The sequence below is a fragment of the Cherax quadricarinatus genome, chromosome 99 (assembly GCF_038502225.1).
Source record: "Cherax quadricarinatus isolate ZL_2023a chromosome 99, ASM3850222v1, whole genome shotgun sequence".
Classification (NCBI taxonomy): Eukaryota; Metazoa; Arthropoda; class Malacostraca; order Decapoda; family Parastacidae; genus Cherax; species Cherax quadricarinatus.
Genome location: NC_091390.1, coordinates 1080566 through 1106940, shown reverse-complemented (window position 1 = coordinate 1106940; position 26375 = coordinate 1080566). Strand labels below are relative to the sequence as shown.

Below are 26375 nucleotides of genomic sequence, written 5' to 3'. Positions count from 1 at the left end.
TTATAAAGATGTTACTAGCACCTTACTGCCAGTATTTAGTATTTTATAAAGATGTTACTAGCACCTTGCTGCCAGTATTTAGTATTTTATAAAGATGTTACTAGCACCTTAATGCCAGTATTTAGTATTTTATGAAGATGTTACTAGCACCTCACTGCCAGTATTTAGTATTTTATGAAGATGTTACTAGCACCTTGCTGCCAGTATTTAGTATTTTATGAAGATGTTACTAGCACCTCACTGCCAGTATTTAGTATTTTATAAAGATGTTACTAGCACCTTGGTGCCAGTATTTAGTATTTTATAAAGATGTTACTAGCACCTCACTGCCAGTATTTAGTATTTTATAAAGATGTTACTAGCACCTTGCTGCCAGTATTTAGTATTTTATGAAGATGTTACTAGCACCTCACTGCCAGTATTTAGTATTTTATAAAGATGTTACTAGCACCTTGGTGCCAGTATTTAGTATTTTATAAAGATGTTACTAGCACCTTACTGCCAGTATTTTTAACCCAATGACAACCTGGAACATTAAAAAAAGGTGGTGAATATGTGAGTTTCCTGTGATAATAGCCTTTAGGTCATCTTTCCTTGGTGGGAGACAGCCGATGTTTTTATAAACAAGTTAGTGGGATTTTTCTGGTTAATGGTTTTCATCTCTCTCTAGTGACTGTTCCCGTGAGTGTGGCTACTATGACCTGAGTAGAACTAAGTCATTCCGTGTGGAGCCAAAGAATCATCGAATCTTTCGTGCCTCTGATCTTACTCAGGGAGAACTTCTTGGTAAAGGCTTCTTTGGACAGGTAAGGCTCCAGTGGTACCAGTAAGGCTCCAGTGGTACCAGTAAGGCTCCAGTGGTACCAGTAAGGCTCCAGTGGTACCAGTAAGGCTCCAGTGGTACCAGTAAGGCTCCAGTGGTACCAGTAAGGCTCCAGTGGTACCAGTAAGGCTCCAGTGGTACCAGTAAGGCTCCAGTGGTACCAGTAAGGCTCCAGTGGTACCAGTAAGTTTAGGTACACATTAATACAGTTACACGAATTATCATACTTAGTAACATATGCAGAACAACCACTGTGAAAAATAGTGGAATTCCAAGTGCTTTCATGATTTCTCACATTATCAATGTGAGAAATCATGAAAGCACACAGAAAAACAGATGGTATCAATGTGATATCACCTGTTTACTGTGATTGTATTGCAGTAGTAACGTGTGTAAATTACCCAACTGGATAACCCAAAAATGTCAGTGACTTATTTCCATTGGGGTACAGGTATACATGTCAGTAATATGTATGCTTTATGTATGCCACTATACACCATGATAGTGTCACGTGACTACACTTGAATGGCCAGCCTTGGCCGTCGTCCCAGGAAGCAATCCTAAATTAGATATACAGTATTTGTTTTTAGTTAACACATTGGCTGTTTCCCACCAAGGTCAGAAAGTTAAATTTATCCTGACAATATACAGTGGACCCCCGCTTTACGATCACCTCCCAATGCGACCAATTATGTAAGTGTATTTATGTAAGTGCGTTTGTACGTGTATGTTTGGGGGTCTGAAATGGACTAATCTACTTCACAATATTCCTTATGGGAACAAATTCGGTCAGTACTGGCACCTGAACATGCTTCTGGAATGAAAAAATATCATGGTATAAACCTTGGTAATAAATACCGACAAGTTGGTTTAGAAAGACACGTAAGCAAACACTAAAACATATTTATTAGAAAACGTTTCGGTCCTGAAGTGATCAAGGTAACAGGACCGAAACGTTTTCTAATAAATATGTTATAGTGTTTGCTTACGTGTCTTTCTAAACCAAAAAATATCATAAACCGGGGGTCCACTGTAGTACCTAGGTCAGGGAACTCAGGTAAATTACCCCAAATAGGGTAAAAATGAGAATCTCAGGGGTAATGAAGATAGGTAGGTATTATGTTTGTCAGGAAAAAGGACAAGTGTTTCCTGACGTGAGTTTTATTCATATGATGACCCATGGCTGGAGCTTTTGGTCATCTAACCAAAACCTTCCACTGGCTTACCCTTCCACCTTTTTAAAATTGCCAAAAACCATCATAAGAGCAAGGCAAGTGCCAAAAATAATAAACATGAATTTACCGTATTTTATGGCATCAAAGCAGCGCTCTAGGACCCTAGTGGGCTTAGTGCTTCTTTTTGATTATAATAATAATTACAGCATCAAAGATGGCATTTTTTCCCAAAATAAGTCTTGAAAATTTGTCAAGTATCTTGGAGACCTAAATACCACTTACAGTGGACCCTCAGCTAACGATGGCATCACCTAACATTAAATCCAGCTAACGATACATTTTAACACAAACATTTTGCCTTGGCCAAAGCTAAAAAACTCGCCTAACGATATTCGTTCTCAGGTACCAATTAATATCGTTAGATGAGGGTCCACTGTATACATATATGTATATATATATATACAGTAGGGCCCCACTTATACGGCTGGTTAGGTTCCAGGCTACCGCCGTAAAGCGGAAACCGCCGTAAAGTGGAACATCCTTTTTTTCCACTTACAAATGCAGACAAACACTAGATAACAAGTTTACACTAACATATATTAAGTTAGCAATAGAATCAGGCATCAAAAAACAATAAAAAAGTACAATACACACATAGTGCACTCATTACTTACCTTAAAATATTTATAGTCTTAATCTAGGGTGAGACAAGTAGTATTTATTGTAAGAAATCAAGTGTGGTATGTATGGTAGTCAGCCAGGCTACCATACCAGGCCACCCCACCCACACATACTATTCTATGATATTTAAGCATCCCAGAGTGATAAAATGTATATACAGTTCACTCATTACTTACCTTAAAATATAGGGTGAGACAAGTAGTATTTATTGTAAAAAATCAAGTGTGGTATGTATGGTAGTCAGCCTGGCTACCATACCACGCCAACCCACCTACACATATATTCTGTTACATTTAAGCATCCCAGAGCAATAAAATGTATATACAGTTCACTCATTACTTACCTTAAAATATTTGTAGTCTTAATGTAGGGTCAGGAGTAAGTAAATGAGATAAAACGAATAAATGAGAGAGAGAAAGAATGAGTACATGAGAGAGGACAGGCGCAGAGTTATGTAAACAAACCAGGCGAACGTACGTTTTGTAAACAAAGTGTACACGTCTGGTTTGTGTACAAGTTACATTGTGTACAGGTTGTCTCTACATTGATACGGTAGAATAAATAAAGAACACTCCCATTCTCATGTAACATCATTTTGAGAAGAAATGACACTCTGAGTGAAGGCAATGGAAATAAGTCACTCTTACTTTTTTCGGTTATCCTAGGTTCTCTACACATGTTGTTATGTATGATAATCTATGTAACTGTATTTGTGTATACCTGAATAAACTTACTTACATACATACGAAAGGAATAATTTTCTACAGTTACCCCCAGTAACACATTTTCTCTTATGTTAGATTAGAGAAAATGTTATTCTTGGTGTCACTTGTACAAGTTATCTGGCTACCACATCTCATATTTATGTTTATTTATTCTATTGTGGGGTGTATTTATCATCTTTTTATGTTATGTATCGTGTTTATTATATAATTTTGAAAAAATATCATAGATGGATTAATGAAAATGTGTTTTTAACGTAATATACGACATTTAAATGAGACTCGATGATTATTATTATCATTACTAATATGACGTCTGGAGACATAAGACACTCTTACTGATTTTAATGTGTACCTGCATGCCAGCACAGTATGTAAGTTTATTTAAGCACAGGTATACATAAGTATAATTATCAGAGTACATATAAAATATGAAATAACTTTTAAAAACATTTGAAATTTTGGAGTTTCCAGACAAAATGGAGAGACTTAGTGCTTACTGAGCTTACGAAGAATGTAAACAAACAGGGTGGGGCGCGGTGACCGTATTAGAAAGTCAGGTGGGGGGAGCCGTATAGCGAGCTTTGGTCATAATTTGAAATGACCGTATTAGCGGAACGCCGTAAAGTGAAACGCTGTAAAGCGGGGCCCTCCTGTATATATATATATATATATATATATATATATATATATATACTTGGGACCTGACGATCTGTTGGAGTGTGAGCAGGGTAATATTTAGTGAAGGGATTCAGGGAAACCGGTTATTTTCATATAGTCGGACTTGAGTCCTGGAAATGGGAAGTACAATGCCTGTACTTTAAAGGAGGGGTTTTGGGATATTGGCAGTTTGGAGGGATATGTTGTGTATCTTTATATGTGTATGCTTCTAGACTGTTGTATTCTGAGCACCTCTGCAAAAACAGTGATAATGTGTGAGTGTGGTGAAAGTGTTGAATGATGATGAAAGTATTTTCTTTTTGGGGATTTTCTTTCTTTTTTGGGTCACCCTGCCTCGGTGGGTCACCCTGCCTCGGTGGGTCACCCTGCCTCGGTGGGTCACCCTGCCTCGGTGGGAGACGGCTGACAGCAACCACCCAGGGAGGTACTACCGTCCTGCCAAGTGAGTGTAAAACGAAGCCTGTGATTGTTTTACATGATGGTAGGATTGCTGATGTCTTTTGTCTGTCTCATAAATATGCAAGATTACAGGCATGTCTTGCTACTTCTACTTACACTTAGGTCACACTACACATACATGTACACATTTATTTATACACACTCATCTGAGTTTTCTTTGATTTTATCTTAATAGTTCTTGGTCTTATTAATTTTCCTTTTATATCCATGGGGAAGTGGAATAAGAATCTTTCCTCCGTAAGCCATGCGTGTTGTAAAAGTCAACTAAAATGCCGGGAACAATGGGCTAGTAACCCCTTTTCCTGTAAAGATTACTAAAAAGAATAAGAAGAAGAAAATTGTCAAAGTGGGAAGTCTGAATGTGCGTGGATGTTGTGCAGATGATAAGAAAGAGATGATTGTGGATGTTATGAATGAGAAGAAGCTGGATGTCCTGGCTTTAAGTGAAACAAAGCTGAAGGGGGTGGGAGAGTTTCAGTGGAGAGGAATAAATGGGATTAGGTCAGGGGTTTCAAATAGAGTTAGAGCTAAAGAAGGAGTAGCAATAATGTTGAAGGATAAGCTATGGCAGGAAAAGAGGGACTATAAATGTATTAATTCAAGGATTATGTGGAGTAAAATAAAGATTGGATGTGAAAAGTGGGTTATAATAAGCGTGTATGCACCTGGAGAAGAGAGAAGTGTAGAGGAGAGAGAGAGATTTTGGGAAATGTTGAGTGAATGCGTGGGGAGTTTTGAATCAAGTGTGAGAGTAATAGTGGTTGGGGATTTTAATGCTAAAGTGGGTAAAAATGTTATGGAGGGAGTAGTAGGTAAATTTGGGGTGCCAGGGGTAAATGTAAATGGGGAGCCTTTAATTGAGCTATGTGTAGAAAGAAATTTGGTAATAAATAATACATATTTTATGAAAAAGAGATTAAATAAATATACAAGGTATGATGTAGCACGTAATGAAAGTAGTTTATTAGATTATGTATTGGTGGATAAAAGGTTGATGGGTAGGCTCCAGGATGTACATGTTTATAGAGGGGCAACTGATATATCGGATCATTATTTAGTTGTAGCTACAGTTAGAGTAAGAGGAAGATGGGAAAACAGGAAGGTGGCAACAACAAGTAAGAGGGAGGTGAAAGTGTATAAACTAAGGGAGGAGGAAGTTCGGGTGAGATATAAGCGACTATTGGCAGAAAGGTGGGCTAGTGCAAAGATGAGTAGTGGGGGGGTTGAAGAGGGTTGGAATAGTTTTAAAAATGCAGTATTAGAATGTGGGGCAGAAGTTTGTGGTTATAGGAGGGTGGGGGCAGGAGGAAAGAGGAGTGATTGGTGGAATGATGAAGTAAAGGGTGTGATAAAAGAGAAAAAGGTAGCTTATGAGAGGTTTTTACAAAGCAGAAGTGTTATAAGAAGAGCAGAGTATATGGAGAGTAAAAGAAAGGTAAAGAGAGTGGTGAGAGAGTGCAAAAGGAGAGCAGATGATAGAGTGGGAGAGGCACTGTCAAGAAATTTTAATGAAAATAAGAAAAAATTTTGGAGTGAGTTAAACAAGTTAAGAAAGCCTAGGGAAAATATGGATTTGTCAGTTAAAAACAGAGTAGGGGAGTTAGTAGATGGGGAGATGGAGGTATTGGGTAGATGGCGAGAATATTTTGAGGAACTTTTAAATGTTAAGGAAGAAACAGAGGCAGTAATTTCATGCACTGGTCAGGGAGGTATACCATCTTTTAGGAGTGAAGAAGAGCAGAATGTAAGTGTGGGGGAGGTACGTGAGGCATTACGTAAAATGAAAGGGGGTAAAGCAGCTGGAACTGATGGGATCATGATAGAAATGTTAAAAGCAGGGGGGGATATAGTGTTGGAGTGGTTGGTACTTTTGTTTAATAAATGTATGAAAGAGGGGAAGGTACCTAGGGATTGGCAGAGAGCATGTATAGTCCCTTTATATAAAGGGAAAGGGGACAAAAGAGACTGTAAAAATTATAGAGGAATAAGCTTACTGAGTATACCAGGAAAAGTGTACGGTAGGGTTATAATTGAAAGAATTAGAGGTAAGACAGAATGTAGGATTGCGGATGAGCAAGGAGGTTTTAGAGTGGGTAGGGGATGTGTAGATCAGGTGTTTACATTGAAGCATATATGTGAACAGTATTTAGATAAAGATAGGGAAGTTTTTATTGCATTTATGGATTTAGAAAAGGCATATGATAGAGTGGATAGAGGAGCAATGTGGCAGATGTTGCAAGTATATGGAATAGGTGGTAAGTTATTAAATGCTGTAAAGAGTTTTTATGAGGATAGTGAGGCTCAGGTTAGGGTGTGTAGAAGAGAGGGAGACTACTTCCCGGTAAAAGTAGGTCTTAGACAGGGATGTGTAATGTCACCATGGTTGTTTAATATATTTATAGATGGGGTTGTAAAGGAAGTAAATGCTAGGGTGTTTGGGAGAGAGGGTGGGATTAAATTATGGGGAATCAAATTCAAAATGGGAATTGACACAGTTACTTTTTGCTGATGATACTGTGCTTATGGGAGATTCTAAAGAAAAATTGCAAAGGTTAGTGGATGAGTTTGGGAATGTGTGTAAAGGTAGAAAGTTGAAAGTGAACATAGAAAAGAGTAAGGTGATGAGGGTGTCAAATGATTTAGATAAAGAAAAATTGGATATCAAATTGGGGAGGAGGAGTATGGAAGAAGTGAATGTTTTCAGATACTTGGGAGTTGACGTGTCGGCGGATGGATTTATGAAGGATGAGGTTAATCATAGAATTGATGAGGGAAAAAAGGTGAGTGGTGCGTTGAGGTATATGTGGAGTCAAAAAACGTTATCTATGGAGGCAAAGAAGGGAATGTATGAAAGTATAGTAGTACCAACACTCTTATATGGGTGTGAAGCTTGGGTGGTAAATGCAGCAGCGAGGAGACGGTTGGAGGCAGCGGAGATGTCCTGTTTAAGGGCAATGTGTGGTGTAAATATTATGCAGAAAATTCGGAGTGTGGAAATTAGGAGAAGGTGTGGAGTTAATAAAAGTATTAGTCAGAGGGCAGAAGAGGGGTTGTTGAGGTGGTTTGGTCATTTAGAGAGAATGGATCACAGTAGAATGACATGGAAAGCATATAAATCTATAGGGGAAGGCAGGCGGGGTAGGGGTCGTCCTCGAAAGGGTTGGAGAGAGGGGGTAAAGGAGGTTTTGTGGGTAAGGGGCTTGGACTTCCAGCAAGCGTGCGTGAGCGTGTTAGATAGGAGTGAATGGAGACGAATGGTACTTGGGACCTGACGATCTGTTGGAGTGTGAGCAGGGTAATATTTAGTGAAGGGATTCAGGGAAACCGGTTATTTTCATATAGTCGGACTTGAGTCCTGGAAATGGGAAGTACAATGCCTGCACTTTAAAGGAGGGGTTTGGGATATTGGCAGTTTGGAGGGATATGTTGTGTATCTTTATATGTTTATGCTTCTAGACTGTTGTATTCTGAGCACCTCTGCAAAAACAGTGATAATATGCGAGTGTGGTGAAAGTGTTGAATGATGATGAAAGTATTTTCTTTTTGGGGATTTTCTTTCTTTTTTGGGTCACCCTGCCTCGGTGGGAGACGGCCGACTTGTTGAAAAAAAAAAAAAAAAAAAAAATGTATATTATATATATATATATATATATATATATAATATATGTATATTATATATATATATATATATATATTTTCTTTTTTAAATTTAGCCAGCCAGAATTGGGGAAGTGTCCTCAACATTGGAGTGTCTTGTTTGGCATGAAATACAATAACCAAAGAGCACTGAATTAGGAAAACTAAATAAAGCACCTTATTAACCATTTCACTGTCGAGATCCCTGCTCACAAACTTGCTCTCAACGTCGAAGAATTAAAAAAAAAATAGTTTTTCTTATGAAATGATAGAGAATCTTTTCCTGATGGTAATGGAACCAAAAGTACAAAATTTGATGGAAAACTTACAGAATTACACTATCGCAAAGTTATGTCTTGGCGATAATTGCACATTGGCAATTTTGCACACTTTGAGCCCTATTTTTGGGCAATTCCATTGCTCCAGTCAACCAAACTCATAGCTATTTTGCTAGAACTTTTGTTCTGTCAATTGAGAACAACAAACTGCCCATTTACCTATTAAAGCGATCAGAAATTGTTAATTTGGCCAGTTTCATACAAAATTCAAGGAAGGCCAGTTTCAAACTAGGGTCCAGAATTAACAATGTAAACATTCCTCGCACTAAAATAACATTTTCTCCGATCATTAGTCACATCTCCAGCCCCTCTTATATTACACTTGCTTTCCATTTTGAATTTTTTTTTCACATAAAAAATAGAAGATTTACTGTTATGCAGACTACTACATTATTGTAAAAATGGTATAAATAATATCATCACATTTGTGAAAGCATATTAGAGCCAGCAGTTGACATGTATTGGACGTGTGACGTGATTTGTTTACTCTTGAACATTGGCAAAAATCAAACGTTTCCGTTACTTTGAGCTCAATTTCAAGCTACTTTTTAGTTTGTAAACCATTCAAAATCATCTCTTTTTGTAATATATCTTCCTCTCTATCAAATAAGACCAAGAAAATGAGAATATAACCATAAATGCCATATGAAAGTACACTGCAAAGTTGCTGTTTTTTCTCATTATGCACTGTGTGCTGCAGGATTTTTTTTATACTATGCACACTGACCACTCAGACCCATTCTCTCATATGTAGGCCTACCAGCTTTCTCCCACACGATTGGAAGAAGCTAGAGTTTTCGCATACTATTACGGGACCAACTGGATTGCAAGCCATAATATTATGGGACTGACGGTGAAAGGGTTAATGAGGTTGCCTCTGCATACCCTGAGGAGCTGGAAGCTAATATAATTTCCCTAACGCTTTCACAGGTATACAAGATGACGCACTCGGAGACGGGAGAGGTCATGGTGCTGAAGGAACTGTACAGAGTAGATGAACAAGCTCAGAAGAACTTTCTTAAAGAGGTACTTTTAGCATTTTTTTTTTATTGCAGGTTTCCCTATACAGTGGACCCCCGGTTAACGATATTTTTTCATTCCAGAAGTATGTTCAGGTGCCAGTACTGACCGAATTTGTTCCCATAAGGAATATTGTGAAGTAGATTAGTCCATTTCAGACCCCCAAACATACACGTACAAACGCACTTACATAAATACACTTACATAATTGGTCGCATTCGGAGGTGATCGTTATGCGGGGGTCCACTGTATATAGTATACAGTGGACCCCCGGTTAACGATATTTTTTCACTCCAGAAGTATGTTCAGGTGCCAGTACTGACCGAATTTGTTCCCATAAGGAATATTGTGAAGTAGATTAGTCCATTTCAGACCCCCAAACATACACGTACAAACGCACTTACATAAATACACTTACATAATTGGTCGCATTCGGAGGTGATCGTTATGCGGGGGTCCACTGTATTTTATGCCTGTTTGCTCTGTGTGAAATATGTGATATAACATTTCTGTCGGTAACTTTGTATCTTGTGATGTACAGGAAGGCCCTGTTTTTATGACTGTTAGGTTCCTGAGCCCTGGCAGTAAGCAAAAATTTCCAGCGAATGGAAAAAAAAGTGTTTTTCAATCTGGAATGCATCTAAAATGTCAGATAACATGTAACTTTATTATTTTTTAAATACACTACCTAACAGAATACTCCATTCTACTGAATGTACAACAATGCATACAACCATATGACCTGTCTTTGTAATACTCACTTGTGCTTTATAGTAACCTGTTTACATTAATGTTTTATCACTGATTTCATCATTGCTTAGTTAATCTTAAGTTAATTTTAAGCCAGCCCGTAATGCTATGCATAGTATAAGTGGCTTTGGCATACTGCTCTTACCTGTATTTGTTGTACCTCTGTATGTGTGCTCAAATTTTTAAATAAATAAATAAATAAATATACAGTGGTACCTTGAGTTACAAACTTAATTTGTTCCAGAAGGCTGTTCGAGTGCCGATACCGAACGAATTTGTTCCCATAAGGAATAATATAAATTAGATTAGTCCATTTCAGACCCCCAGAAATACACTTACATAATTGTTCGAGTTGGGAGGTGTTTGAAACTCGAGGTACCACTGTAATTTGTTTGAAACTCGAGGTACCACTGTACTATAATATTTGAAGTGCTCAATGCAGTTAAGCATAAAAATACAGATATAAAAGTAAGATTAATACAAAGTACACAATACCTTAAAATATGGAACCGGTCTCTCTTCCCTTACACAATTGTTGTGTGAAAACAGCAGAAAAGCACCGAATATAATAAACAATGACTCAGTTGAAAACCATCAAAAACATAGAACACCAAAAATAGGTGATGAATACGTGGGCGCTCTGCTGTACATTTGTTAGGACCATAAGAATGAATGAACACTGAGGTAGGCCTACTGGCCCATACAAGGCAAGTCCTTGAAAATAATTGGTATAAAATACCGACTCAATGGAAATGTACACTTAAGCAATGTAATGTGATCCTTTATTGACAACATTTCCCCCACACAGTGGACTTTATCAAGTCACAAACAGATCTGTTTGTGACTTGATCAAGTCCTCTGTGTGGGCTTTTTTTTTTTTTTTCAATAAACCGGCCGTATTCCACCGAGACAGGGTGGCCCAGAAAGAAAAATGAAAGTTTCTCTTTTTAAATTTAGTAATTTATACATGAGAAGGGGTTACTAGCTCCTTTCCCCCGGCATTTTAGTCGCCTCTTACAACACGCATGGCTTACGAAGGAAGAATTCTGTTTCACTACCCCATTGAGATAAGAGGAAATAAACAAGAACGAGAACTAGAAAGAAAATAGAAGAAAAACCCAGAGGGGTGTGTATATATATGCTTGTACATACACAAATAACCCGCACATAAAAGAGAGAAGCTTACGACGACGTTTCAGTCCGACTCGGTCCAAGTCGGACCGAAATGTCGTCGTAAGCTTCTCTCTTTTATGTGCGGGTTATTTGTGTATTGTTCCAGTCACGGTATTGTGCCTTTTTTGTTATTTATGCTTGTACATGTATGTGTAGTGTGACCTAAGTACAGTGGACCCCCGGTTTACGATATTATTTCATTCCAGAAGTATGTTCAGGTGCCAGTACTGAATGAATTTGTTCCCATAAGGAATATTGTGAAGTAGATTAGTCCATTTCAGACCCCCAAACATACACGTACAAACGCACTTACATAAATACATAAATACACTTACATAATTGGACGCATTGGGAGGTGATCGTAAAGCGGGGGTCCACTGTATAAGTAGAAGTAGCAAGACATACCTGAAATCTTGCATGTGGGGGAAATGTTGTCAGTAAATGATCACATTATATTTTTCCAAGGCAGTCCTCAAAACTAACCATTCCCACCCACCTAATTGCCTAACATTTTCTCAAAACTACCCAAGAATTAACTTCAATACCTCGAGTACTGAAGATTAAGATACATGTACATCAGTTGGGTATCTTTATTGATGAAATGTTTCACCTACACAGTAGGTTTCTTCTGTCAAATACAGAGGTAGCAGTAATACAGCCGCCCCTCACTTAGCAACTTACGTACTTGTTTACCAGCGACTCGGACTTACGACCGGCTCTCTGACCAGTATGCACACCTAAGAAATGTACAGCCTCACCTCACTTAGCGCCGTACTCGTTTAACCCTTTCAGGGTCTGTCCCGTAGATCTACGGCTTTGCGTTCAGTTTCCAAACCGTAGATCTACGTCATGAGCTCAGCTCACTCTGATAAACTGTGAGTGGTACACTTGGGCCTAGATATGAGAGAATACATCTATGTGGTATGTGTGCACCACATAAAACAGATCCTGCAGCACACTGTGTATAATGAGAGAAAAAAACTGAAACCAAGATTTTCGATTAAAACAGCAACTTTGCAGTGTTTTTTCGTATGTTTTTTATAGTTGTATTTGCAATTTCTTGGTCTCATTTGATAGAATGGAAGACATATTACAGAAATAGAGATGATTTTGATTGGTTTTAGCACCGGAAATGGCTTGAAACTGAGCTCAAAGTAGCGGAAATGTTAAATTTTTGTCGATGTTCAAGAGTAAACAAACGACCTCACACGTCTAATACATGCCAGCTGGTGGATCTAATACACATTCACAAATGTGGTGATGATATTTATACAATTATTACAATATTGCATAACAGTAAATCTTCTATTTTTTGGTGTGAATAAAAATTCATTATGTAAATAAAAAATGAAAATGGGATTTATTTGTAAAGCCTCAAAACGTAACTAATGAACCGAGGAAATGTTAGTTTAGTGCCAGGAATGCCTACATTGTTTATTCTGGATGCTATGCTATTTTGAAATTGGAATATTCTGAACTTTGTGTTAAATTGGCCAAATTACCAATTTCCGATCACTTTATTTTGTAGTTGAAACAGTTGACTTGGCGATTTCTTGTGCTCAATCGATAGAATAGAAGTAATACTTGTAAAATAGCTAAGAATTTGGTCGACTGGAATGATGTAATTGGCCTAAAATGGAAGTCAAAGTCGGCAAAATCGCCGATTCGTAAATATCGCTGACACATCAAAATTCGCAAGAGCATAATTTCGTCAATTTTCCATCAAATTTTGTACTTTTTGTTTTATTACCTTCACAAAAAGATTCTCTACCATTTCATAAGAAAAAATAACAAATTTTTTTTTGGAAAATTCTTGGACACTGGGGCACCACTTCAGATTTGGGCCTTGGACCCTGAAAGGGTTAACAACCGCTCGTACTTATGACCAGCTCTCTGACCAGCGTACATACCAAAGTACATGTAATGTACAGCCTCTCATTCTTAGTACGTATGTGTATTATTATTATTATTATTATTATTATTCGGTGTGCTGTATCCCACCGAGGCAGGGTGACCTAAAAAGAAAAACTAAAGCTTTTCTTTGTAAATTTAGTAGTCGATACAGGAGGTGTTACTAACACCTTGCTGCTGGCAATTTAATCACCTTTTACAACACATGGATTACTATTATTATTCTTATTATTATTTTCAGGTTGCAGTGCTGAGAAGTTTAAGCCACAAAAATGTGTTAAGATTTATTGGTGTACTGTATAAGGACCGCAAGCTTCACCTGCTCACCGAATACATTGGCGGAGGAACCTTAAAGGAGATCATCCATAACCTGGAGGAGCCTTTACCCTGGGATCAACGAATTAGTTTTGCAAAAGACATAGCCTCAGGCATGGCCTACCTGCATAATTGTGATATTATTCATAGGGATCTTAACTCCAACAACTGCCTAGTTAGAGAAGTAAGAACTGCCAATAACTTCAGTCAAGTGCAGTAAGCTCTTGTATAGCTACAGGTGCTCCTTGACTTACCATTGTTTGACTTATGATGGTTCAACTTATGATACTTCGACTAATGATGGTCTGACTTATGATATTTTGATTTACGGTGGTTTGACTTACAATATTTTGACTTGATGATAGTTCAACTTGTGATATTTCGACTTAACGATGGTTTGACATGTGATATTTTGACTTTATGATTGTTTGATTTACGACATTTTGACTTACGATGGTTTGACTTACGATATTCTGTCTTTACAGTGGTTCAACTTGAATAATTTGACTTTATGATGGTTCAACTTTTGATATTTTGACTGTGATGGTGCAAAAGCAATTAGAGGAGGGGCCCCACATGTAGAGCACCCTCTTGTCAGTGTTCCACATTTCTGTTGGCTTCAAATCAAGCCATAGTTCATGATGTTCCACCGGTGGGTGGAACGACGACTCAGTTGAAAACCAGCAAAAACATGGAACACTGACAAGAAGTGCTGTATGTACAGGACCCCTGTAAGTAACTCACAAAAGCGTAATGACACGATTGCAAACAAACCACACCACAGGCGGGGTTAAAACCCATGATCAGAGAGTTGGTCTAGAGTTTTATGACTCTGATCACGGGTTCTAACCCCGCCCGTGGTATTGCTTTTTTCCCCTGAAATTTGAGATTATTACCCGGTGTGAAGGCGACAAGTCCCTAACTTGTATTCTTTTATTTACTTTCCAATACTGGTATTTAGTATGTTGCGCTAATTGTTTATTATTCAGTGGCTAGTACTTATTTATTATTTATTTATCGTGTAATATTCATATTTGACGTGATATTTTTGACATACGGTATTTTCAACTTATGATGTGTTTGTTGGAACATAATACCATTGTAAGTTTAGGAGCACCTGTATTCTGTATGGCAATTTTGGTAGAATTACCAATAGAATGTTAGGTAAATGGACGCAACTAATGTGACGTTTTATTGTGGCGACATTTCGCCCACCAGAGCTATGTCAACTACTTGATATAGCCTCGAGAGAGCAAGACGTTTCCATAAACTGTCGCATTAATCACATTAATTGTCCATTTACCTAACATTTCTATATGGTGCAAAACTTTTTTGCAAATGCAATTGAAAGAATGAATTCAGAATTGAATAGCTCATAGCCCTTTCCATCTGCTATTCTGTTTTGGGTGTACGTTTTAGTTGCATTTTCAAAAAGTTGCACTGTGCAGAGAGGCTTTATAAGAGAGTTTACTGTAATTGTGAAAGTTTTCAATGAATAATTGAATGGATAGTAGTGATTTTTTTTTTCGTTCCTCCATAACGGGGAATGGCTGAGTAACCCTTCAACCATCTCTGATATACTACCCTCTGTGTACTAGTATGATGTACACAGTACCAGTACCTGTGCACTAGTACATTGAACATTACCACCACTTGTGTACTAGTACATCAGACAGTACCACCATCTGTGTACTAGTACGTCAGACAGTACCACCATCTGTGTACTAGTACGTCAGACAGTACCACCATCTGTGTACTAGTATGTCAGACAGTACCACCATCTGTGTACTAGTATGTCAGACAGTACCACCATCTGTGTACTAGTACATCAGACAGTACCACCATCTGTGTACTAGTGCGTCAGACACCCGTTAAGAAGTACGTAAGTTCCCCCATCTTCTAATAACATGTTCATTTTCCACTATAATCTACCTTATCCATAATTACTATCACATTTGCTTCGTTTGTTTCATAAGGTGAAGTCCAGGATCTTTCCTTAATTCATGGTATAACTTAACAAATCTTACAAAATCTACTTTGATGATCTTCATATCTGGAGAATAGATCTGTTTTCCCTTCCATATTACTCTTTTTTTAAACAAAACTAGTAATAAAAATATATCATTCTAAGGCAACACAGTTAGAACATTTTTAAAAACAGAAATCTGCAACACAATTGAGAACAATTGTGTTGCAGAGGTCTGATCAATTTCTCTAGTATTAAGTAGTCTGTAAGACATGAATTTAGTCTGCCCATAATTCCGTGGCATGATACTGGCTCTCTCTGCACTGCAACTCATTATTGTAACTGCAGAATCTCAACGTAAACTTGCAAAGAGATAAAATTGTATTGTATTGAATAGAAGACGGGAGAACTTACGTGCCCCCTAAGGGTCAACACCAGTATTGCCAGTTTAGTGATCATTCTTTCACCAACTTCAACACACTATAAAATTGTAAATTTTTATCAGACTTCACTCATTTTAACCCGTAAACGGTCCAAGCAGATCTACGTTCACATGTGTAGTGCTACAAAAGTAGATCTACGTTTTTTTTACATATTTTCAAATACGTATAACAAAAAAAAAGTAGATCAAAGTTTTTTTTACAGATTTTCAAATGTAGAAAAACAAAAAGAAGATCTACTTTTTTTACATACTTTCAAATGTTGAAAAAACGTTTATATACGTTTGGACCGTTTACGGGTTAATGTTATTTGATTCAGATTTGGCCCATGGCCGGGTTCTGGGAGTAGAAAATCTCTTGGAGCTAATCTGAAGTATATCGAAGGTATAGCAGAGGTATGTTGAAGGTATAGCAGAGGTATGTCAAAGGTATATCAGAGGTGTATAAGTGTAAATAATAATTCACGGACCAGGTGGGGCTTGAAGCCATGTTATTATGTTTCGGTGAATAATAAGTTGATACATTTTTCAGGATAAGACAGTTGTGGTTGCTGATTTTGGTTTGGCAAGAATTATGCCTCAGAACAATTGGACGGCCGAAAGGAAAAAATTCGGAAAAAAGCATGCAAGAAAGAAGCGGTGAGTTTTTTTTTTCATTGAACCAGCCATATCCCACCAAGGCAGGGTGACCTAAAAAAAGAAAAAACAAAAGCCTTTCTTTTTAAATTTAGTGATTTATACAGAAGGTGTTACTAGGTTACATACAAATTGCAAATACAGTGGACCCCCGATTAACGATACTTTTTCATTCCAGAAGTATGTTCAGGTGCCAGTACTGATCGAATTTGTTCCCATAAGGAATATTGTGAAGTAGATTAGTCCATTTCAGACCCCCAAACATACATGTACAAACGCACTTACATAAATACACTTACATAATTGGTCGCATTCGGAGGTGATCGTTATGCGGGGGTCCACTGTACATAGTATACAGTGGACCCCCGATTAACGATATTTTTTCACTCCAGAAGTATGTTCAGGTGCCAGTACTGACCGAATTTGTTCCCATAAGGAATATTGTGAAGTAGATTAGTCCATTTCAGACCCCCAAACATACACGCACAAACGCACTTATATAAATACACTTACATAATTGGTCACATTAGAAGGTGATCGTTATGCGGGGGTCCACTGTACTGTACTGAGGATACAGTAAGTTCTCTGCTTACAAACACATTGAGAATCTTATGTATTGTGTATAATATCATTATTATTTTATCATTATTGTGGTTTTTTTTTTTTTTCAACAAGTCGGCCGTCTCCCACCGAGGCAGGGCGACCCACCGAGGCAGGGTGACCCACCGAGGCAGGGTGACCCACCGAGGCAGGGTGACCCAACGAGGCAGGGTGACCCACCGAGGCAGGGTGACCCACCGAGGCAGGGTGACCCACCGAGGCAGGGTGACCCACCGAGGCAGGGTGACCCACCGAGGCAGGGTGACCCACCGAGGCAGGGTGACCCACCGAGTCAGGGTGACCCACCGAGGCAGGGTGACCCACCGAGGCAGGGTGACCCACCGAGGCAGGGTGACCCACCGAGGCAGGGTGACCCACCGAGGCAGGGTGACCCACCGAGGCAGGGTGACCCACCGAGGCAGGGTGACCCACCGAGGCAGGGTGACCCACCGAGGCAGGGTGACCCACCGAGGCAGGGTGACCCACCGAGGCAGGGTGACCCACCGAGGCAGGGTGACCCACCGAGGCAGGGTGACCCACCGAGGCAGGGTGACCCAGAAAAGAAAGAAAATCCCCAAAAAGAAAATACTTTCATCATCATTCAACACTTTCACCACACTCACACATTATCACTGTTTTTGCAGAGGTGCTCAGAATACAACAGTTTAGAAGTATATACGTATAAAGATACACAACATATTATTGTGTATAATATCATTATTATACACAGTACAGAAGGCCCCTAACATGTTCGTTAGTTGAAGACTTCCTCTACAGGTTAGTTATCACTAATCTGGCATCATCAGGACCTGTAGGGTGCTGGATTAGTGATTTTGCTGGATTACAGAGTGGTTAGGTTAGAATACACTTAACCCAACAGCTGACCACCTCAGGCTACCTATTAAATACTCCATAAATCAGTGGAAATCGGTTCACCCTTTTACTCTCATGACCCCTACTAGCAAACTTGCTCCCAATGAAATGATAAGAGAATCTTTTACCGAAGGTAATGAAACCAAAAGTACGAAATTTGATGGAACATTTATGGAATTGTGCTATCGCAAAGCTAGTGCCCTCTGCAATATTTACGCATCGGCAATTTTGCCCACTTTACATCCTATTTTTGGCCAATTCCATTGTTTAGTTGACCAAACTCATAGCTATTTTGCTAGTATTCCTTCTATTCTGTCAATTAAGTATGAGAGACTACCCATTGACCTATTTCAACTACTCAATAAACTGATCAGAAATCGATAATTTGGCAAATTTCACACGAATTTCAAGTGATGCCAACTTCAAAATAGTGTCCAGAATAAACAGTGCAGACATTTTTGGCACTAAAATAGCATCATGTCTCCAGGCCCTCTTATATTATGCTTACTTTCCATTCTGAATTTTTATTCACACAAAAAATAGAAAATTTTCTGTTATTCAGACTACTGCATAATTGTATAAATATTATCAGCGCATTTGTGAATGCACATTAGACTGGCCAGTTGACGTGTATTATTTACTGTCGAGCATCAACAAAAATTGAACATTTCTGCTACTTTGAGCCCAATTTCAAGCTACTTTCTGTCCTGAAGCTAATCAAAATCATCTCTGTTTCTGTAATACATCTTCCATTCTATCAAATGAGACCAAAAAATCGAGAATACAACCATAAAAACCATACGAAGATACACTGCAAAGTCAGAGAAACAAATTTGATTGGCTTGCCTGTGTTTGCAAGTGACATCAACAGTGTTTATGCAGCAAGTAGCAGCAGGTTGGTGAGGCAACCCGGGAAATTTGAAATTACACCAGCCAAAATTAGTGTCGGATTAGTGATGGAACCAGATCAGTGATGGCCAACATGTGTTATGAATATTATACACAATTCAGTAAGTCCCCAGTGTGTTCATAAGTTGAGGACTTCTCTGTTATGAATTTTTTTTTATTAACACAACGGCCTTCTCCCACCAAGACAGGGTGACCCGTAAAAAAAACTTTCACCATCATTCACTCCATCACTGTCTTGCCAGAGGTGCACTCACACTACAGTTATAAAACTGCAACATTAACACCCCTCCTTCAGAGTGCCGGCACTGTACTTCCCATCTTCAGAACTGTAACATCCTCAATCATCCTTCAGAGTGCCGGCACTGTACTTCCCATCTTCAGAACTGTAACATCCTCAATCATCCTTCAGAGTGCCGGCACTGTACTTCCCATCTTCAGAACTGTAACATCCTCAATCATCCTTCAGAGTGCCGGCACTGTACTTCCCATCTTCAGAAGTGTAACATCCTCAATCATCCTTCAGAGTGCCGGCACTGTACTTCCCATCTTCACAACTGTAACATCCTCAATCATCCTTCAGAGTGCCGGCACTGTACTTCCCATCTTCAGAACTGTAACATCCTCAGTCATCCTTCAGAGTGCCGGCACTGTACTTCCCGTCTTCACAACTGTAACATCCTCAATCATCCTTCAGAGTGCCGGCACTGTACTTTCCATCTTCAGAACTGTAACATCCTCAATCATCCTTCAGAGTGCCGGCACTGTACTTCCCATCTTCACAACTGTAACATCCTCAATCATCCTTCAGAGTGCAGATACTGTACTTCCCATCTCCAGGACTCAAGTCTTGCTAACTGGTTTCCATGAATTCCTTCATAAATGTTGCCTTGCTCACACTCCAACAGCATGTCAAGTCCTAAAAACCATTTGTTTCTACCCCTTCCTAACACACTCATGCATTCTTGCTGGAAGTCCAAGCCCCTCGCACACGAAACCTCCTTTACCCCCTCCCTCCAACCTTTCCTAGGCTGACCTCTACCTCCACTACAGATTTATTCACTCTCCAAGTCATTCTATTTTGTTCCATCTGCTCGAAATGTCCGAACCACCTCAACAACCCCTCCTCAGCACCACCTCAACACCCCCTCCTCAGCACAGCCTCCACAACTCTTCCTCTGCTCTGTGGATAATAAATACTTTTAGTACCCAACACCTCCTAATCTCCAAGCTATGGATTCTCTGCATTATATTCACACTGCACATTGCCCTCAGGCATAACATCTCCACTGCCTCAAGTCTTCTCCTCGACTGCCTTCAGCCTTCTCCTCCATTGCCTCCAGCATCCTCCTCCACTGCCTCTAGCTTTCTCCTCCACTGCCTCCAGCTTCCTCCACCACTGCCTCCAGCCCTCTCCTTGTTGCAACATTCACCACCCATGCTTCACACCCATATAATAGTGTTGGTATAATATACTCTCATACATTCCCCTCTTTGTGTTCATGGATAATATTCTTTGTCTCCACAGACTCCTATGTGCAAAACTCACTTTTTTCCCCTCATCAATTCTCTGATTCACCTCATCTTTCATAGACACATCTGCTGACATGTCCACTCCTAAATATCTGAATCACATTCACCTCTTCCATACTCTCTCCCTCCAATCTGATAAACAATCTTTCATTACCTAATTTTTTTTTATCCTCATCACCTCACCCTTACCTATATTCACTTTTAATTTCCATCTTTTACATACCTACCAAATTCATCCACCAACCTCTGCAACTTGTCTTCAGAATCTGCCAAAAGCACAGAGTCATCAGCAAAGAGCAACTGTGATAACTCCCACTTTGTGTTAGATTCTTTATCTTTTAACTCCACACCTCTTGCCAACACCCCAGCATCACTTCTCTTACAACCCCATCTATAAATATATTGAATATTATACACAATTCAGATCTGTATGAGGTTTCTACTTTTGTCTCCTTCCAACAGATACACTGTTGTGGGCAACCCTTACTGGATGGCACCCGAGATGATGAAGGGCAATAAATATGATGAGAAGGTCGACATCTTCAGCTTTGGCATTATTTTATGTGAGGTAAGGCCATATTTGTTTATGTGAGGCAAGGCTTCAGGGTCCCCATAACAGTTCAAACTTCAGGGTCCCCATAACAGTTCAAGCTTCAGGGCCCTCATAACAGTTCAAGCTTCAGGGCCCTCATAAAAGCTCAAGTTTCAGGGACCCCATAACATTTCAAGCTTCTGGGTCCCATAACAGTTCAAGCTTCATGGCCCCATAACAGTTCAAGCTTCAGGACCCCCTATAACAGCTCAAACTTCAGGGCAACAAAAAATGTAGTTTTGACAGTGATTACTGATCATCTTCTTCCACCAAGCCAGCAGTATCCCACTGAGACACGGTGACCTGAAAAAAAAAAAAAAAACTTTCTCTATTAACCCCTTCAGGGTCCAAGGCCCAAATCTGAAGTGGTGCCCCAGTGTCCAAGAATTTTCAAAAAAAAAAATTTGTTATTTTTTCTTATGAAATGGTAGAGAATCTTTTTGTGAAGGTAATAAAACAAAAAGTACGAAATTTGATGGAAAATGACGAAATTATGCTCTCGCGAATTTTGATGTGTCAGCGATATTTATGAATCGGCGATTTTGCCGACTTTGACTCCCATTTTAGGCCAATTACATTATTCCAGTCAACCAAATTCTTAGCTATTTCACTAGTGTTACTTCTATTCTATCGATTGAGCACAAGAAATCGCCAAGTCAACTGTTTCAACTACAAATTAAAGTGATCGGAAATTGTTAATTTGGCCAATTTAACACAAAGTTCAAAATATTCCAATTTCAAAATAAGGTCCAGAATAAACAATGTAGGTATTCCTGGAACTAAACTAACATTTCCTCTGTTCATTAGTTATGTTTTGAGGCTTTACAAATAAATTCCATTTTGATTTTTTATTCACACCAAAAAATAGAAGATTTACTGTTATGCAATACTGTAATAATTGTATAACTATCATCACCATATTTGTGAATGCATATCAGACCCACCAGCTGGCGTGTATTAGACGTGTGAGGCCGTTTGTTTACTCTTGAATATCGGCAAAAATTTAACATTTCTGCTACTTTGAGCTCAGTTTCAAGCCATTTCCAGTGCTAAAACCAATCAAAATCATCTCTATTTCTGTAATATGTCTTCCATTCTATCAAATGAGACCAAGAAATCGCAAATAGAACTATAAAAAACATACGAAAAAACACTGCAAAGTCGCTGTTTTAATCGAAAAATCATGATTTCAGTTTTTTTCACTCATTACACACAGCGTGCTGCAGGATCTGTTTTATGTGGTGCACACATACCACATAGATGTATTCTCTCATATCTAGGCCCAAATGTACCACTCACAGTTTATCAGAGTGAGCTGAGCTCATGACGTAGATCTACGGTTTGGACCCTGAACGTAAAGCCGTAGATCTACGGGACGGACCCTCAAAGGGTTAAGTTTAGTAATGTATACAGGAGAAAGGGTTACGACCCCCTTTCTCCCGGCATCTTAATCACCTCTTATGACATGCATGGCTTATGGAGGAAGAATTTTGTTCTGCTTCCCCATGGAGATTATTATCATTACTATTATTATTATTACTGCTGGAAGCAAGGTGCTGGTAACACCTGTATAAATTACTAAATTTAAAAAGATTTTTTTTTTCTTTTTGGGTCACCCTGCTTTGGTGGGATGCAGCCAGTTTGTTGAAAACAAAATTTTATGATTATTATTATTATTATTTCAACCTACCAGTCCTCTCCCACCGAGGTGGGGTGACCTAAACGAAAAATAAATGGAAATTTTTCTTTTTAAATATAGTAATTTATACAGATGTTATTAACCCCTTACTCTTGTATTATTATTATTATTATTATTATTATTATTATTATTATTATTATTATTATTATTATTATTATTATTAATTTTATTACTATAATTTTCCCTTTCGTGAGTTACTATTTATGGCTTTTGTTTACATTGCACATGCGCTCAAGGTCAGGCTAAATTTTTTCAAAAACTCATTGTACTTAGAAGGGCCCAAAATCTGGAGCCTGGTTCAGCATTTTTAAAACTACAGTTAAAAACCACCTTATATCCTTAAGCCTATCACAACCCATCATAAATACATATGTAAAAACTATATACAGTAGGGCCCCGCTTTACAGCGTTTCGCTTTACGGCGTTCCGCTAATACGGTCATTTCAAATTATGACCAAAACTCGCTATACGGCTCCCCCCACCTGACTTTCTAATACGGTCACCGCGCTCCACCTGGTTTGTTTACATTCTCTGTGAGATCTGTAAGCACTAAGTCTCTCCATTATGTCTGGAAACTCCAAAATTTTAAGTGTTTTTAAAAGTTATTTCATATTTTATATATACTCTGATAATTATACTTATGTATACCTGTACTTAAATAAACTTACATATTGTGCTGGCATGCAGGTACACATTAAAATCAGTAAGAGTGTTCTTTGTCTCCAGACGTCATATTATTAATGATAATAATAATCACCGAGTCGCATTTAAATGTCGTATATTACGTTAATATACACATTTTCATTAATCCATCTATGATATTTTTTCAAAATTATATAATAAACACGATGCATAACATAAATATGATAAATACACCCCACAGTAGAATAAATAAACATAAATATGAGATGTGGTAGCCAGATAACTTGTACAAGTGATGCCAAGAATAACATTTTCTCTAATCTAACATAAGAGAAAATGTGTTACTGGGGGTAACTGTAGAAAATTATTCCTTTCGTATGTAAGTAAGTTTATTCAGGTATACACAAATACAGTTACATAGATTATCATACATAACAACATATGTGTAGAGAACCTAGGATAACCCAAAAAAGTCAGTGTGACTTATTTCCATTGCCTTCACTCAGAGCATCATTTCTTCTCAAAATGATGTTACATGAGAATGGGAGTGTTCTTCTTTATTTATTCTACCGTATCAATGTAGAGACAACTTGTACACAATGTAACTTGTACACAAACCAGACGTGTACACTTTGTTTGTTTACAAAACGTACGTTCGCCTGGTTTGTTTACATAACTCTGCGCCTGTCCTCTCTCATGCACTCATTCTTTCTCTCTCTCATTTATTCGTTTTATCTCATTTACTTACTCCTGACCCTACATTAAGACTACAAATATTTTAAGGTAAGTAATGAGTGAACTGTATATACATTTTATCGCTCTGGGATGCTTAAATATCATAGAATAGTATGTGTGGGTGGGTTGGCCTGGTATGGTAGCCAGGCTGACTACCATACATACCACACTTGATTTCTTACAATAAATACTACTTGTCTCACCCTAGATTAAGACTATAAATATTTTAAGGTAAGTAATGAGTGCACTATGTGTGTATTGTACTTTTTTATTGTTTTTTGATGCCTGGTTCTATTGCTAACTTAATATATGTTAGTGTAAACTTGTTATCTAGTGTTTGTATGCATTTGTAAGTGGAAAAAAAGGGTGTTCCACTTTACGGCTGTTTCCGCTTTACGGCAGTAGCCTGGAACCTAACCAGCCGTATAAGTGGGGCCCTACTGTATTCATTTGCTCAATATCATGAACATAGGTAAAACTTTCTAATCAATATATACTTACTCTCAATATCTGTATTCATCTCAAATGTTAATCACTCCATTATGACCGCCTAAGGTTAATTATCAAAATTTTACATCTTCTCTACAAGACTTATTAACTCTTAAACTGTCCAAACATAGATCTACGTTTGCTCGCGCACTGCTCCGAACATAGATCTACGAGTTTTTTTGCATTCATTCTTATGGGGGAAAATCAAGGTTGGAGTGCTACGTTCAGAAATGTAGATCTACGTTTGGGCAGTTTAAGGGTTAAAACCGTATAGCATGACTTAATAGAATACTCAAGTCTCTTGTATTCATTGTAACTCATCTAATTTCCGTATGTACTGTTATTACCTTATTAATCTTAAGTTAATACAGTGGACCCCCGCATAACGATCACCTCCGAATGCGACCAATTATGTAAGTGTATTTATGTAAGTGCGTTTGTACGTGTATGTTTGGGGGTCTGAAATGGACTAATCTAATTCACAATATTCCTTATGGGAACAAATTCGGTCAGTACTGGCACCTGAACATACTTCTGGAATGAAATAATATCGTTAACCGGGGGTCCACTGTATTAAGTTTGCCTGAAATGCTCTGCATACAAAGGGGCTTTTGGCATGTACACCCAATTATTATATTTCTTTGTATAAACATGTATCATGTCAAAATAAATTACTATTATTCTTACATTATTATTATTATTGTTATTATGGTCGCTTTTACCATTGCAGATTATTGGTCGAGTTGAAGCTGATCCAGATTACATGCCGCGCTCCATGGATTTTGGCCTCAATGAAGCGGTGTTTCACGCCAGTTACTGTCAAGAGTGTCCGGAACCTTTCTATAAGATTGCCTTCATGTGTTGCAATATCAATCCTGATGCCAGGTGTTTAACCACCCTTTTGTGTTTCAGTTTTACTCTAAAAGACTTTGAAGACAGTTTGGTGGGCTAACTTAGGTAAAAAAAACATACCAAAAACTAGTATGATAATGCTTCTATTAATTAAAATATAGTAGGACCCCCGTATCCTCCGCGGGGGATAGGTTCCAAGGACCTGCCATGGATGCCAAAACTGTGAATAATAACAGACCCTATATATAAGTCCTATACATACCTATTACAGTGGACCCCCGCATAACGATTACCTCCGAATGCGACCAATTATGTAAGTGTATTTATGTAAGTGCGTTTGTACGTGTATGTTTGGGGTCTGAAATGGACTAATCTACTTCACAATATTCCTTATGGGAAAAAATTCGGTCAGTACTGGCACCTGAACATACAGTGGACCCCCGGTTAACGAACTTTTTTCATTCCAGTAGTATGTTCAGGTGCCAGTACTGACCGAATTTGTTCCCATAAGGAATATTGTGAAGTAGATTAGTCCATTTCAGACCCCAAACATACACGTACAAACGCACTTACATAAATACACTTACATAATTGGTCGCATTCGGAGGTGATTGTTAACCGGGGGTCCACTGTATAAGGTTTAATTGATAAATTATGCACAGTAAGTGGAAAATTATCACTTTTTCACTGATGGGAAGCGCTGTGTGACTTCGTTTAGGCTTTGAACAA

General features: G+C 38.4%; 1 protein-coding gene across 2 annotated transcripts in view; it reads left to right on the top strand.

The window, feature by feature from the left end:
- LIMK1 (LIM domain kinase 1) overlaps window positions 1–26375 on the top strand; it is a 92159-nt gene that overhangs the window by 46799 nt on the left and 18985 nt on the right. For both annotated transcript variants that reach the window (XM_070079490.1, XM_070079489.1), the window contains 6 exons: window positions 671–806; window positions 9446–9541; window positions 13611–13868; window positions 16622–16728; window positions 21100–21205; window positions 25525–25679. In XM_070079490.1, coding sequence (XP_069935591.1) covers window positions 671–806; window positions 9446–9541; window positions 13611–13868; window positions 16622–16728; window positions 21100–21205; window positions 25525–25679 — 858 coding nt within the window. The remainder of the gene's footprint in view (window positions 1–670; window positions 807–9445; window positions 9542–13610; window positions 13869–16621; window positions 16729–21099; window positions 21206–25524; window positions 25680–26375) is intronic.